The sequence below is a fragment of the Scaptodrosophila lebanonensis genome, unplaced genomic scaffold (genome assembly GCF_003285725.1).
Source record: "Scaptodrosophila lebanonensis strain 11010-0011.00,11010-0021.00 unplaced genomic scaffold, SlebRS2 tig00000043-arrow-pilon, whole genome shotgun sequence".
Taxonomy (NCBI): Eukaryota; Metazoa; Arthropoda; class Insecta; order Diptera; family Drosophilidae; genus Scaptodrosophila; species Scaptodrosophila lebanonensis.
In genome coordinates, this window is record NW_022060545.1 from 11,781,516 (window position 1) to 11,795,385 (window position 13,870).

At 41.3% G+C, this 13,870-nt stretch overlaps 5 protein-coding genes and 1 long non-coding RNA gene across 7 annotated transcripts; all 6 read left to right on the forward strand.

Annotated features, from left to right (window-relative positions):
* Window positions 1-3: 3 nt before the first annotated feature.
* Window positions 4-1,690, forward strand: LOC115622480 (retinoid-inducible serine carboxypeptidase-like). The gene is made up of 4 exons (XM_030516425.1): window positions 4-61; window positions 301-1,071; window positions 1,122-1,316; window positions 1,367-1,690. Exons 1-4 carry the CDS (start codon window positions 4-6, stop codon window positions 1,660-1,662), a joined length of 1,320 nt encoding a protein of 439 aa, XP_030372285.1. The 3' UTR covers window positions 1,663-1,690.
* A 248-nt stretch (window positions 1,691-1,938) lies between these two features.
* Window positions 1,939-3,362, forward strand: LOC115622482 (retinoid-inducible serine carboxypeptidase-like). Its single transcript, XM_030516426.1, has 4 exons — window positions 1,939-1,942; window positions 1,987-2,772; window positions 2,823-3,008; window positions 3,067-3,362. The coding sequence occupies exons 1-4, from the start codon at window positions 1,939-1,941 to the stop codon at window positions 3,360-3,362; spliced, it is 1,272 nt and encodes a 423-aa protein (XP_030372286.1).
* A 342-nt stretch (window positions 3,363-3,704) lies between these two features.
* On the forward strand, window positions 3,705-5,372 carry LOC115622808 (retinoid-inducible serine carboxypeptidase). The gene is made up of 4 exons (XM_030516876.1): window positions 3,705-3,843; window positions 3,922-4,713; window positions 4,771-4,956; window positions 5,015-5,372. The coding sequence occupies exons 1-4, from the start codon at window positions 3,780-3,782 to the stop codon at window positions 5,308-5,310; spliced, it is 1,338 nt and encodes a 445-aa protein (XP_030372736.1). The 5' UTR covers window positions 3,705-3,779; the 3' UTR covers window positions 5,311-5,372.
* A 1,364-nt stretch (window positions 5,373-6,736) lies between these two features.
* LOC115622804 lies at window positions 6,737-9,228 on the forward strand. Its single transcript, XM_030516872.1, has 2 exons — window positions 6,737-7,273; window positions 7,340-9,228. Exons 1-2 carry the CDS (start codon window positions 7,184-7,186, stop codon window positions 8,984-8,986), a joined length of 1,737 nt encoding a protein of 578 aa, XP_030372732.1. The 5' UTR covers window positions 6,737-7,183; the 3' UTR covers window positions 8,987-9,228.
* A 1,438-nt stretch (window positions 9,229-10,666) lies between these two features.
* LOC115622971 lies at window positions 10,667-11,733 on the forward strand. Its single transcript, XM_030517122.1, has 2 exons — window positions 10,667-11,143; window positions 11,194-11,733. Exons 1-2 carry the CDS (start codon window positions 10,712-10,714, stop codon window positions 11,689-11,691), a joined length of 930 nt encoding a protein of 309 aa, XP_030372982.1. The 5' UTR covers window positions 10,667-10,711; the 3' UTR covers window positions 11,692-11,733.
* A 231-nt stretch (window positions 11,734-11,964) lies between these two features.
* LOC115623030 lies at window positions 11,965-13,125 on the forward strand. 2 transcript variants are annotated; one of them, XR_003995371.1, is made up of 3 exons: window positions 11,965-12,197; window positions 12,268-12,710; window positions 12,782-13,125. It is a non-coding gene; the product is annotated as an uncharacterized LOC115623030 (long non-coding RNA). The 2 variants fall into 2 exon arrangements; XR_003995370.1 differs by having other exon boundaries at window positions 12,796-13,125.
* Window positions 13,126-13,870: the final 745 nt, after the last annotated feature.

Here is a 13,870-nt window from a genome sequence, read left to right on the forward strand (position 1 = left end):
AAAATGGTACAAACATCACATTTTTTTGTTTTACTCGCACTTCTAGTGTATTATGCAAATGGTAAGTATAATTACGGCAGCTATACGAGTGTGTTGGGCGCGTTGATTTGAACATTTTAAATGGATATAGGTGAAAAATGAATCAAATGGAATAATGATTATTAATTTAACTGAGCTAATTATAATTAAACTAGCGATAATAAGTCGATTGAATGAGGTAATCTCGAATGAAAAATTTCTAAAGAGCGCGTTCATTGACGCTCAATTACGTACATTAATTTTATAATTAAATACATACAGGAAGGGCTGGTTACGGACCGGGCGAGCAAGACTGGGGCTATGTCGATATACGTACTGGAGCTCACATGTTCTATTGGCTCTACTATACCACAGCGAATGTGTCTACCTACACGACCCGCCCATTGGTGATTTGGTTGCAAGGAGGTCCGGGTGCCTCTTCCACTGGTTATGGCAATTTCGAGGAATTGGGTCCAGTGGATTTGTTTGGCCATCAGCGGAATTGGACTTGGGTTAAGGACATGAACGTAATCTTCATCGACAATCCAGTGGGCAGTGGCTTCAGCTATGTGGATAACCCTGCTTATTATACGGCGACAAATAAAGAAGTTGCTTTGGATCTGGTAAATTTTATGAAAGGGTTCTATGCACTGCATCCAGAGTTTGAAACGGTACCTCTGCATATTTTCTCTGAGAGTTATGGTGGAAAAATGGCCACGGACTTTGCCTTAGAGCTTTACAATGTTCAACACCGCGGTGAACTTAAAAGCAATTTGGTTTCTGTAGCTCTTGGTGATCCATGGATATCGCCCATCGACTCCGTGCTGGCTTGGGGTCCTATGTTGCTGCAGTTCGGTCTTGTAGATCATGAGGGTTACGAGTCCATTATGACGGCTGCCAACCTTACAGCTAAATTGGTCGAAGACGAACGTTGGATTCAGGCAACTGCTCAGTGGGACATCACACAAGACGTAGTTTTACAGGCTTCGAAGGGAGTAGACAGCTACAATGTTTTGAAGAAGACACGCGAGCAGAAAAGCTTTTCTCCGAAGGGTGAGTTTTTCCAGGAATTTAGAGCTAATCGTTGAGTTGTTTATTGGTAGAACGCCTCTATCGCGCTATGAATAACAAAGCCGACGACCTTAGCCATGAGGATCGCGATCAGATGCTTCTTAATCTCATGCGCGGTCCCGTAGCTAAAGCACTGGGAATACCTAAGACGATTCGTTGGGGCTCACAAGGCGACACGGTCTTTGAAATACACCAAACGGATTTCATGAAGCCAGTAATACATATAGGTAATGCCTTAGAATGTGCGATGGTTGATATTAAAAATCAATATTTATAGTTAATGAGCTTCTGAATAAGACATCCCTTAAAGTGGGTGTGTATTCGGGCAGTTTGGATCTGATTTGCGCTACTCCGGGCACTCTGAAGTGGATCGAGAAGCTGGACTGGAACAGGAAGTGGGAATATGCAAAGGCGCCACGTACTGCCATTTACGTTCACCATGTTCTTGAGGGTTATCAGAAGACGGGCGGCAACTTCAGCATGTTTTGGATCAATCGCTCTGGCCACATGGTGCCGGCCGACAATCCAGCTGCCATGAGCCACGTACTACGCAAGTTTACCAACTACGGTTAGAGTATTTAATAATGAGCCACAGCTATTAATTAACCCTAATTGATAATAATCATGAAAAAATGTGTGTGAACCTTAGATTAGATTTTTTACTAATCGAGTGGATTTAATTGCCGATCTTATTAGCGATAAGACTCACCATATGTGTAAAGCGACATTTATGCGAGGAAATCAGTCAGTTGGTTATAGCGCACTCTATTGAAAATGTGTGGGAACCTAAAGCTTATTGTGGTCTTATTAGCGAGTTACGCAACATTAGCGAATGGCAAGTGAAGTCTAATGGGTCAGACCTAAGAGATCAGCTAATTATGTTATGAAAACCCATAGGAAGAGCTGGCTATGGACCGGGCGAGCAAGACTGGGGCTATGTAGATGTGCGCACGGGAGCCCACATGTTCTATTGGCTCTACTATACCACAGCGAATGTTTCTACCTATACGACCCGCCCCTTGGCGATTTGGTTACAAGGAGGCCCGGGCGCCTCGTCCACTGGTTATGGCAATTTCGAAGAGTTGGGCCCATTGGACTTGTACGGTGACTATAGGAATTGGACGTGGGTAAAGGACATGAACGTGCTCTTTATCGATAATCCAGTGGGCAGCGGCTTTAGCTATGTGGATAACACAGCTTTCTATACGGCCACGAATAGGGAAATCGCATTGGACTTAGTCGAGTTCATGAAGGGTTTCTATGCATTGCATCCAGAATTTGAAACGGTGCCTCTCCACATATTCTGCGAAAGCTATGGTGGAAAAATGGCACCGGAATTTGCTTTAGAGCTCTACTACGCTAAACAGCGAGGTGAGCTTAACAGCAATTTGGTTTCGGTAGCTCTCGGTGATCCGTGGACATCGCCCATCGACTCTGTGCTGGCTTGGGGGCCATTGTTGCTTCAATTCGGGCTTGTCGACCATGACGGTTATGAGTCCATTATGGTGGCCGCCAACCTTACAGCTGAATTGGTCGAACAGGAACGTTGGATTCAAGCTACGGCACAGTGGGGTAACACTCAGCAGGAGGTGATGAAAGCGTCCAAGGGAGTGGATTTTTATAATGTTCTCAAAAAGACGCGTGGCGATCGCTACTTAAGCGATGAAAGCCCTTCTCCGGAGGGTGAGTTCGTTCAAGTTTTGAAGAAAATCCACTAAAAAGCTCCTTTATAGAAGATCTTTACCGCCTCATGGTGAATTACGATATTGATGAAGATCGCGATCAGCTGCTCCAAGATCTCATGCGTGGTCCGGTAGCTCAGGCTTTGGGTATTCCAAGCAATGTTCGTTGGGGCTCACAGAGTAGTGAGGTGTTCAATATACATCGAACTGATTTTATGAAGCCAGTTATACATATTGGTAAGCAATTAAACTGCATATAGCGGTGTTGCGGACTTAAAATCTCAACTTTCCATAGTCAATGAACTGCTGGACAATACACCGTTGAAGGTGGGTGTATTTTCGGGCGGCTTGGACTTGATTTGTGCTACACCTGGCACTGTGAAGTGGATCGAGAAGCTGGACTGGAGCAAGAAGGCGGTGTATGAGGAGGCACTGCGAACAGTCATTAACGTGGATCGTGTGCTGGAGGGCTATCAGAAGACGGGCGGCAACTTCAGCATGTTTTGGATAAATCGTTCAGGCCATATGGCACCCGCCGACAATCCCGCCGGTATGGGTCATGTGCTACGAGAGTTTACGGGCTTCGGATAATGTTTTATCTATTGTCTAACAAATAAAAAGGAGTACTGACACCCATGTTTGATAAAATTAATAAGTAAGCCCTTGAGACGCATTTAAAAGTAAGTGCGAACGTAACTGATAGGCGACGGCAAACTGTAGCTTTAATTATGCCAACTTAAAGGCTTTGTTAGTTACTGAAAGTGATATTTGCAGTAACCAGTAAGTGTCAAAAATAGATCAGCGGCCAAACGTGTCGGGCACTCAACTCATCACTGCCAATTCCAACTTATGTGTCGATCATAAATTACAAAAACACCATAGGATCGCCATCAGATTAGAAATTCTGTTCGCGAAGCGTTGGCGTGCTTTCTTGCTTCCAAGACGTGAAATAAACGACCAGACGCTCGCCACGATCGCAGCGGTGAGGTTCTTGAAAGTGCTGTCGAAATGGTCCGTTTTTCAATGTACTTGACAGCTTTTGTGGCGTTGTTTGGTTTCTGCACTGTGCAGGGTAAGTGCTGGGAACTATCAACTTGAATCTTAAGGAATTTAGGGCAGCACTAATGATATGTATAACGTCGCTCTACAGCCCGCACTGGTTATGGACCTGGTGAGCAGGACTGGGGTTTTGTGGATGTACGAAAAGGGGCTCATATGTTCTATTGGCTCTATTACACCACGGCCAATGTGACGGACTATACCGAACGTCCTTTGGCCATTTGGCTGCAAGGTGGTCCAGGCGCTTCCTCTACGGGCTACGGTAACTTCGAGGAGCTGGGACCGTTGCAGCTCAATGGCGAGTATCGAAACTGGACTTGGGTTAAGGACATGAATGTCATGTTCATTGACAATCCGGTTGGCAGCGGCTTCAGTTACGTTGACGGAATTTCATACTACACCACTACGAACAAACAGATTGCCTTGGACCTGGTTGAACTCATGAAGGGATTCTATGCTAATCATCCGGAATTCAAAAAGGTGCCTTTGCACATCTTCTGCGAAAGCTATGGCGGCAAAATGGCGCCTGAATTCGCCCTAGAACTTTACTATGCCATACAACGTGGTGAGATCGAGAGTAATTTGGTTTCGGTGGCTCTGGGCGATCCCTGGACCTCACCCATTGATTCAGTGCTCTCTTGGGCACCGTTTCTACTGCAGTTGGGCATCGTAGATCAAGATGGCTACGACAAGATTGAAGCATCCGCCTTGAAGACGCAGAAACTTGTCGAAGAGCAGAAGTGGACACAAGCCACCATACAATGGAGTACCACGCAAGGAGTGGTGTTGCGTGAATCTAAGGGTGTGGATTTCTATAATGTAGAAAAACCGACAAATGGCGATGCCTACAGCTTAAGAAAACTGGAGAGTCTTAGCTCCAAGGGTCTGTATTTATCTACAGTTACAATTAATTGTTTTCTCACAAGTGCATTTTTTGTAGAACTAATGTACCGCCTGCTCGTTCACTACGACATTGACGAGGATCGCGATACGATTTTGGATGAGCTTATGCTGGGCCCAGTTACTGAAGCCTTGAACATTACCACCGGAGTCAAGTGGGGCGCTCAAAGTGGAACAACCTTTACACGATTAATGGGCGATTTCATGAAACCCGCCGTGCACATTGGTATGCCTTTTCAACAAAAAATTTACAACTTAATGTCAATTTTCTTTATGCCAAACAGTCAGCGAGCTACTTAACAATTCCACAGTGAAGGTGGGCGTTTTCTCGGGTGGCTTGGATTTGATTTGTGCCACGCCTGGTGCTGTAAACTGGATCGCAGAAATGGAATGGAACGGCAAAGTTGACTATCTAGCTGCCCCACGCACTGGCATTAATGTGGATCGCGTGCTGGAGGGCTATGAGAAAACTTCGGGTAATTTTAGCATGTTTTGGGTAAATCGTGCCGGTCATATGGTACCCGCCGATAATCCAGCTGCCATGTCGCACATATTGCGAGAGTTTACCAATTTCGGTTAAGACCAGAATATAATTATATTCATATTGTATTTAACAATAAAATAAACAACATAACATTCGAATCACTAGATTTTCTTTTAGGCCTCTTTTGGAAAATCAGTTTAGCACAATAAGGTTTTATGGAAAAATTAAATAATTTTATGTTATAATAACTCATCTTATGTCCCTATTATAGGGTACTTAAATAAAGCAAGTTTGCTTCCAATATATTATTTTTTAGTTACATTTCTGGAAGATCTTCCACAGATTCCAACTATCAAGATAGCATACATAGCGCAATTTATTAGGAGTTTCGAATCGTTTACGATAGACCCATAATAAAATAAGAGATTATATGGCAACAGGAGGAGGAGCGATAGCCACATCAACTAAATTTCAAACGTGTCTCAATCATGTATAGACACACATATTATACCCTTACATAATTTACTCGAACATTTTAACCTTTTACTTAAATTTTCATAATAAAGTTTTCAATAAAGATTTTTTATCAATTACTTAACGTATATTTTCTTTACATTTTAGTTTTCTTATTCTGTAAAGAGAAGAGCTCGCGTCAATTTTATTGACAATATTTAAAAACTATATAAAAATTAAAATTTGGATTAAATAATGCACGATTCATATGATCAATGAAAAAACTTCAACAAATCCAACTCAGTTTCCTTGCCTTCCATATATAGGCTATAATACTAAGTAAGTGTATGTACTTTATAAAAATAAATAAAAAAAATTATAGATACAAAATATAAAAATTGACGCTGAGCCCAGGTATTTTAATAATAATAATTAATACTCATATACCCAGTGTCTTATAAAAAGGTTCTTTCCTCTATTTTTTCCTCATCCTGAATTTTACTCCTTGCATATGTATGTATGTATCTGCAATATGTACATATGTATGTATGTATGTATGTATGTAATAATTTGAAATTACCTAATTACATAATGGCAATGTCTACTTCAAACAACTAACCAAATAACGTGATTAAACTAAAAATTCATGCCATTGGATTGGTCTAATTCTGCAAAAGAGAAGAATATTAAGCTAATAAGAATGGTGTGCAATTTACTTATTCAACTAAATGCATGTAAAAGCACAAAGAAGGGAGAGTTAATTCTGCCGGCATTGCCAACAGTGTGCGATCGAACGTGTCAATGCGTTGCAACGCAAAGTTAACTGTAAATGTCGCAGATGCGCAGTAAAAATGTCTCATGAAAAGCACACCCACACACCGACAACATTGAAACCTATCGGCAACCCTCTCTCCGTGTAGCGGCCTTATCAAACGGCAAAGGCAAGCTCTCCGCCGGCGCGCAGCAAATTTCTCTCTGCAACGCGCTGCGCATTCGCGAGAGCGCACGGTACGGCACGGCAGCAGGCGGCCATCTATTTTTATACAATTCTAGTCGACGGCGGAAAATTCAAGCGTACACACGTGCACGAGTGTGTCGTCCATTTTGCATTTTAATAAACATTTGCAGCTACAACAACATAAAGTGCAGGAAAATACTTGCAACATTGTGAAATCGAAAAGAACATAAACAAGTTTGAACTTAATGCAATGAAAAGTCGAATAAATAACAGCAAGAACAGCGTGAAAATGAATGTTGGCGATGGCGACGTTTTGTAGCTGCCAACGCGCATAATCGTAGCCAGTGCGCACACACACACACACACACAGCCCAACAGCATACGCACACACACATACTCATAAAGGGTGCCTTAGTTGTAACTGTGGGAGAGGGTGAGTGTGCGAGCCACAAAGTCAAAACAACAGTGGAAATTCGCCAGCGCCAGTTGCGGAACCAACGAAACTTTAAAGATACAATTTAAAGATAGAATTTCGTGTACGTAGAGACATACGGAACAATGCGAGTGCGCGACAAGCGCAAGCAACAACAAAAGGAGGCGAAGTCACAAAATGAGACTTCTAAAACGCCCCCGCCGGCAAAGAATAAGGTACGCCCATTAAACCATATAGGTTTTGAAGTTCTATCTAAGCATTTCCTCTTTATTCTTTTGTAGCTTCGTGAGGATATTATGACGCCACCACCGGCACCGCCAACCACGCCCACACTGCCGGCAGCCGAGAAGGTTGCGTTTGACAATCGCATCAAGCGCAAGAATGTTTTGGCGCTGAACGAAAAGGTGGCCGCTTTGCGGGAATACGATCGCCAGCCGGTGTACAAGCATGTGGGACGAATGTTTAACTGCAGTCCGGATCAGATCAAGCGGATTGTTACGCAAAGGGGCGAGATCTTGCAGGCATGGGAGCAGCGTACACGTCGCAGTCAGGATGCACGCACGCGGGAGATGAAGGTTGTGCGCTGTTCAATGCTGGGACGCGCCGTCTACGAATGGATACGACGCATGATGTACTACAAGGACTTCAGCATTACCGATGGACTTATACAGAAGATGGCACTACAGTTTAAAAGCTCCATGGGTCTCAACAACTTCTTTCCCCATCCGGATTGGTGTGATAAGTTGCGTCAGACATACGATATACAGAAGACTGACACAAAACTCTTGAAGATCGGCTATACACAAGGTTTCTCGGTGCAGATTAAGGACATTGTCAATGATATCATGACCGAGTGCTCACAGGATGCCACAAATGGAGCAACAGACGGCGGCATTATAGACGACGAGGAGGATGAACGCCACAGTCGAAGTGGTGTTGATGCTTCTGCCACCACCAATGGTAGTGTCAGTAGTCGTGCTGGCAATGGGGATGTGGAGGATGACGTCGATATCGATGGAGGCGGTAGCAGTGAGCACGAGGACGAAGATGTGAAGCCGTCGCTACACAAACTGAATTTGGCGCTGCAGCAGAAACTTCCACTATCGTCATTGGTCGGCTTACCACTGACATCTCTCACACCACCCGGCACATCTCAGAAAGTATTGCTGGCCACGCCCATTCTACCGTCAGGCACGCCCAGTACGGGTGCGCAGCCCATGACTATGACGATCATACCATTGGCTACGTTGGCACAGAGCATGACACAGCATCCATCGTCCAAAGCAGGCGCACAAGAGTTGACCACGCCCGTCTCGCAAGTGCCTGGCAAAGTTCCTACACTGCCACCGCCTATGCTTGATATTAAAAAGGAAATTAAAACTGAGCCTTTAGATGAAGCGGAGTCGCTGCCGGTGCAAGCTCAGCCGGTGCCATCAAAATCGCCGTCCGTACGCATTAAGGAGGAGGTGGAAAGCGATCTGGAGTGTGAAGATTTCGGGGAGGGTTGTGATGACGAGGACGACTTTAATGGGGGTCGCTCTAGTGTAACCTCCTTGGCCGAAGTGCTGGCCGCGAATGTGGAGGACGAAAAAGAATATATCGAACACACAAGAGCTATGCGCAAACGTAAGTTCAGCCTAACTTCAGAGGTTGAAATGGATTCCAGACTACCACCACTCCCAGTGCTGACCAAGGCACCGACTCCACCAAAGCGTATAATGAAACGTCGCCACGATGACAACAACAATGCCGGCTCAGCTGATCCAGCAGATCATCAATCACAGTCGGTTATCAGCTGTGCGGAGGCACGCAAGTACCTGAAACTGCTGGAGGAATTCGCTCTGCACAAAGAGAATTACCGTCTGATTGAACTGATAACACGCGCCGATGAGGTGATGCGGGAACTGGACGATAATGATTCAGCTTAGATTATAAAAAATGAGAATACGGTCGGGGAATTGAGGGTTTGAAGTGAGCAGCGCCAACCAAAGAGAATGATTAGTTTGTAAATCACACACACACACATACATCTTGAAGATGCAATTCGATGCAATCATAGAATACAACTACGTTTATGTATGAGTAAAAATTGACTATTTAGGTATATAAATAGGTAATATCTGTAATTACAAATTTATACGAGTACTAAATATAATTTCCAACCACAGTACTAAAATGTATTGCTTCATTATTTTGTCAACGTCATTGTGTGATGAATAAACTCCAAATGGAGTCGTCGTCATGCACCTGTGATAGTGTATACAAATATGTATATATGTACAAATATGTGTAAGTATGAACATTTGGCCTATATGCGTTTAATGTACGCAGCCAGCTACTCATCCATAGCTGTCGGCTAGGCAAAAAAAATAATAAATCGCGTAGCAGAGTGCGCATGTCTGCCCTTACCTCAACGTCTGGCCGGGCTGCGCTCTTTCAAATAATATCCGCTCTCTTCTTGACTGCCAGCATACGCACACAATTACACGAATGTACGTGAATGTAAGAATGTGTTGGCTGCTTGATGTGCAAGGGAGCTGAAAGTTGGAAGGTATAGAATTGTAAAGGTACGTTTTTTGATGCTCCATTAGACGTCATAATATGGGGTGGACGCAATGATTGGAATGTTTAGCGTTCTCACGTGTATTGGTGTATTTGGGCACTTGTGCTATTTGGTTAAATAACCTATTTTGTGAAAATTATTTCATATTGTACTTGCGGTGATTAAAATATATATTACAATTTGTTAAACATCTTTCAGCACATATTACATATAAATTCAGCAACTTCGCAAAATTATTTTTTAGTCAAGTATTGCCCAAAGGCCTAAAGATAATTTGGTCAAGTTTTTAATTTGATCCCATTTAGCAGGCTAACTAGAGTGTGTGTATTGAAGTTTTAACTTTCGGGAATTATATAAATTGGGCGGACTGTTAACTCATTCTAGTTTCGTAATAGATTAATGTAGTAATCGTTCGAACGTGGCTTACGTGAGGCATATTATAACGTATCTGCGCAGTGAGAATATAGTAGTTGCAGCCTTTAAGGCCATACCTACTCTCCTTGTATTATTGCAAGGGGGGTGCTGCGTTTAATGGGTGGCAGCGCGCGTGTATACGTCATACAGCGTAGAGGGGGTGACAAAAACATAATTTCTTTACCCAAATAAATACAAATTTCTTAAGTTACCTAATGCGGAATTAAAATAAATTATATGAATATCTAAAATAAATATATGTATAAATGAAATATCTTTAACAAACGCCACATTAATATTTATATATAGTTGTACATACATACATGCACGCGTACGACGTTGGCATTGATCGCATGTATACACGTCTATATACATACATACATACGTATGTACACATAATCAAAAAAATAAAAACAATCAATCATCAATCGAACAGCAGCAGTGGCAGAAACAACAACTACGCCACAAATTCCTCTCGCACAGCCAACAACAGCACAACAGAATAACGAACAGCCGCCACCAATACCAGCAAGCCACAGCAAGCATGCTACGCTGATTGTCATTCAGTTGAATATTGCCATTCAAGCAAGACACAGCGCGCAGGGGCTCTTTATTGCTGTTGTTATTGTCGTGTTCTTCTTCTTCATTATCGCAACGTAAACAGAAGAAACAGCTGATGGCAGCTGCCGAAGCGCCAATAGAGTTGCCAGATCGGTGCTGTGTTAGTAAGCGTCAGTTTTGGCGTGAATTTTTAGCGTTGTATGAAAGCCTACCCGAGCTTTGGGACGCGCGCAACTTAAACTACAGACACAGAGACTGCAAATATGAGGCTTATGATGTTCTGCAGAGGAAATTGCAAGAACTGGAGCCTAATGCTACCCGCTATGATGTGCAACGACGTATCAATATATTTCGTACAAACTATCGACGAGAGCGGTTGCGCATATTAAAGCAACAGTCATTGGGAGTTCAATCGGATGTTGTTAAGCCAACACTTTGGTTTTACGATTTTATGAGCTTTCTGCTGACGCAGGAGACTTTTCAGCATGGCACTAGAACACGGAAGATACGAGGAATGGTTAATCGTGAGAAGACAGTTAGAAAAAACGTAAATTCATGTTAAATTGCAATAACTATTATTAACAAGCTTTTGTTTAGAACATTGGGCGAAGAACTGACTTCGAGGGTGATCGGAACTGGACCTTTGATGAGGCCACGAAAAATTCCTTTAAACCTGGCACAGTCGTGACAAAGTTGGATGATAAGCCATTGCTTAGTCCAAAAATTGAAATATTCGAACCGGATTTTGTAGCAGCAGAGACAACTATGCACATTGATGATATGAAGGTTGACTCTCGAGAACCAACAATGCTCCCCGATTACATGAAGGAGGACACTGGAGAAACAAGCGCGTCGGATTACAACGAGCCCACCTGTTCGACGACAACTTCCACCATAATACGCGGTAACACGTCGCTAACTATAAGCGAAGGCTCCGAAGCACTTGCCAAATCCTGGGCCATACAGTACGAGGAAATGGCGCCAACGCAACGCATATTGGCCCGTAAAGCAATCGCAGATATTCTTTTCGAAGGCTGCATGGGTAATCTCCGCATAAATCGGGGCGTTCACAATAGCGTTGGTAATCAGCTCTAAAAAACTACATTCATATATACAATATAAGCCTCTGTAAATGCATTCACTTAAAAATGTAAGAAATTCCAAATCGGAAATTGATATTAAGATAATTTCAAAAAATAGAACAGTGTTGTAAAGCGCAATTGTCAAAGCGGCAATTTACAGGTGTTCCAAATTGTAGCAAGTTAGCAGCCTTGATATTTTGTTTACTACAGCTGGACAGGCAGGAAAAAATGCAATCCAAGATTTCGAATTTAATCAATCACAAGAAAATTAAACTTAATGACAGTTTAAAGTAGTTCTAGTGCACATTACCTTAGGAACTTATTGTTTTGTTTTTATTGTGCAGAAAATGATAAAAAAAAGTCAATGCGCGCGAGGAGGAAATTTAATCATAAATTGGAATTGCGGTGCCATGGGAGCATTAAGAGTTGGAGCCTATTCTAAGGATGATGCAGCAGTATAAATATTTAGAAAATAAATGACATGCAATATTTAAAGGAAATTGTTTTGCAACAAGTGGGGTACGAAGATTAATGTTTAAGAAAAATTAATCCAAATCCGGTAAATACATATATGTACATATATTCGCAGATCGTCTCATATCAGCTTGTTTAAGCTGAACAAACAAATGGAATTGCAGAATCTGTACAATAAGAATGAAGGTGGTCAAACAGCCCAAAAAGTGTAGCTTCTTAATGGATATATTTCCATTACAAGCTCAACAAAAGAAGAAGGACATCCAAACAGATTGATGCCACAAAAATTAGTTCATTCTATGGCGTGCTTGCTGTGATGTAGGATTTTTAAGCTCATATTAAGACAGAAAAAGTTTGCAAACTGCAGAGAAAGACGAATCTTTAACAACTGTAAACACAGTAAACACACACAACAGTAAAGCAAATCAATCTAGGTCTATTCCCAATGTATAGGCTGTGAAAATTAAATTATAGAATCACAAATTGTCTAACTACAATGGCGAAAAATCTATTCAAATAAAAAAGCCCTGGACATGTGGCACACTTTGTATACTTCAAGTGAGTCGAAATATAATAACATATATGTACTTGTATAAATACATTTATGGATATTTTAAATATATCATTAGATTTTATGTTGCAGGCGTCCACCAAATTAACACACCAATTGCCGTACTCGCCCAAAACCAACATTGATTAAAGACGCGCTAACTATTCAAAATGCCTTTGCCTCTTCTTTAGTGAAAAAAGAAGCTGTTGCAACAAATTGCCTGCATTAATCAGACATGGACAAGGAGCAGAAGCTTGTGTCTACCGATTTGCGGCGACAGCTGCGCATACTCTAAGCATGCACAAGAAATTCCATTGTAGCACAGTGGTCGGCAAGTTATTGTATTTTTATGACTTTCATCAAAGTTGTAATATTGATTTATGCTGCCTCTGTTTGCTAAAATCGCGGACTCAGATCAATATATTGGAGGTACTTAATGTAATGCTTCAAGTTTGACAGATGAATTAACTCTATTGGTATTTGATAATAAAAACATCACCATAAAATAAAAGCTATGTATTTCAAAACAATTTAGATTCATATTTGAACTTGGTTTCTCATGAAAGAATTTTTATATTCATATGAAAAAAGCAATAAAAATAATCGACAGATTACTTTTGAGACGAAGGAATTGGAATTTAAAATAGTTGTTAATTATTTTTTAAATAAATACCTGATTTTAAATTTCGAAAAATATAAAATAATATTGAATGTTCTTGAATTTTCAATTCAAACAATGGCTTAACTGTTTCGTTTTCTACATATATATTTCTGTATATTTTAACCTATTTCCTTATTAAATTTATTATGATTCTACTCAGAGAATTAGTTGTTTGGAGAACAGTGAGTAGTTTTATTCAAAGTTTACGAATTTCATTTATTTTAGTAAAATAACAACTTGGATAATTATGTGTACAGGGTGCTTAATGCAGGACTTTAAAGTTAAGCTTAATTCCATTAGACGTATATTTAAATTCTTCTAAGGGAATAAGCTTCACTTTAAAATCTTTCCGACAAATTACACTATTTTCCTAAGTATATAGCTGAAACGGAAAAAGTCACTTATGTGATTTACCTATAGTTGTGGTCGGACAGGACTATAGTCTACGAACTTACAAATCTCAAAATAAAGTTGGGAAAATAAAAATTTAAACAGATTTTGTTTTTT

What these genes read in the sequence shown, in the direction of transcription:
- LOC115622808 (XM_030516876.1), top strand. Translation starts at nt 3,780, where the DNA reads ATGGTCCGTTTTTCAATGTACTTGACAGCTTTTGTGGCGTTGTTTGGT. An exon ending in GGAGAGTCTTAGCTCCAAGG is followed by an intron (nt 4,714 to 4,770) that starts GTCTGTATTTAT and finishes CATTTTTTGTAG; the next exon opens with AACTAATGTACCGCCTGCTC. An exon ending in GAAACCCGCCGTGCACATTG is followed by an intron (nt 4,957 to 5,014) that starts GTATGCCTTTTC and finishes TATGCCAAACAG; the next exon opens with TCAGCGAGCTACTTAACAAT.
- LOC115622971 (XM_030517122.1), top strand. Translation starts at nt 10,712, where the DNA reads ATGGCAGCTGCCGAAGCGCCAATAGAGTTGCCAGATCGGTGCTGTGTT. An exon ending in AGAAGACAGTTAGAAAAAAC is followed by an intron (nt 11,144 to 11,193) that starts GTAAATTCATGT and finishes GCTTTTGTTTAG; the next exon opens with AACATTGGGCGAAGAACTGA.
- LOC115622482 (XM_030516426.1), top strand. An exon ending in TGAAAGCCCTTCTCCGGAGG is followed by an intron (nt 2,773 to 2,822) that starts GTGAGTTCGTTC and finishes GCTCCTTTATAG; the next exon opens with AAGATCTTTACCGCCTCATG. An exon ending in GAAGCCAGTTATACATATTG is followed by an intron (nt 3,009 to 3,066) that starts GTAAGCAATTAA and finishes AACTTTCCATAG; the next exon opens with TCAATGAACTGCTGGACAAT.
- LOC115622804 (XM_030516872.1), top strand. Translation starts at nt 7,184, where the DNA reads ATGCGAGTGCGCGACAAGCGCAAGCAACAACAAAAGGAGGCGAAGTCA. An exon ending in CCCCGCCGGCAAAGAATAAG is followed by an intron (nt 7,274 to 7,339) that starts GTACGCCCATTA and finishes ATTCTTTTGTAG; the next exon opens with CTTCGTGAGGATATTATGAC.
- LOC115622480 (XM_030516425.1), top strand. Translation starts at nt 4, where the DNA reads ATGGTACAAACATCACATTTTTTTGTTTTACTCGCACTTCTAGTGTAT. An exon ending in TCTAGTGTATTATGCAAATG is followed by an intron (nt 62 to 300) that starts GTAAGTATAATT and finishes AAATACATACAG; the next exon opens with GAAGGGCTGGTTACGGACCG. An exon ending in GAAAAGCTTTTCTCCGAAGG is followed by an intron (nt 1,072 to 1,121) that starts GTGAGTTTTTCC and finishes GTTTATTGGTAG; the next exon opens with AACGCCTCTATCGCGCTATG.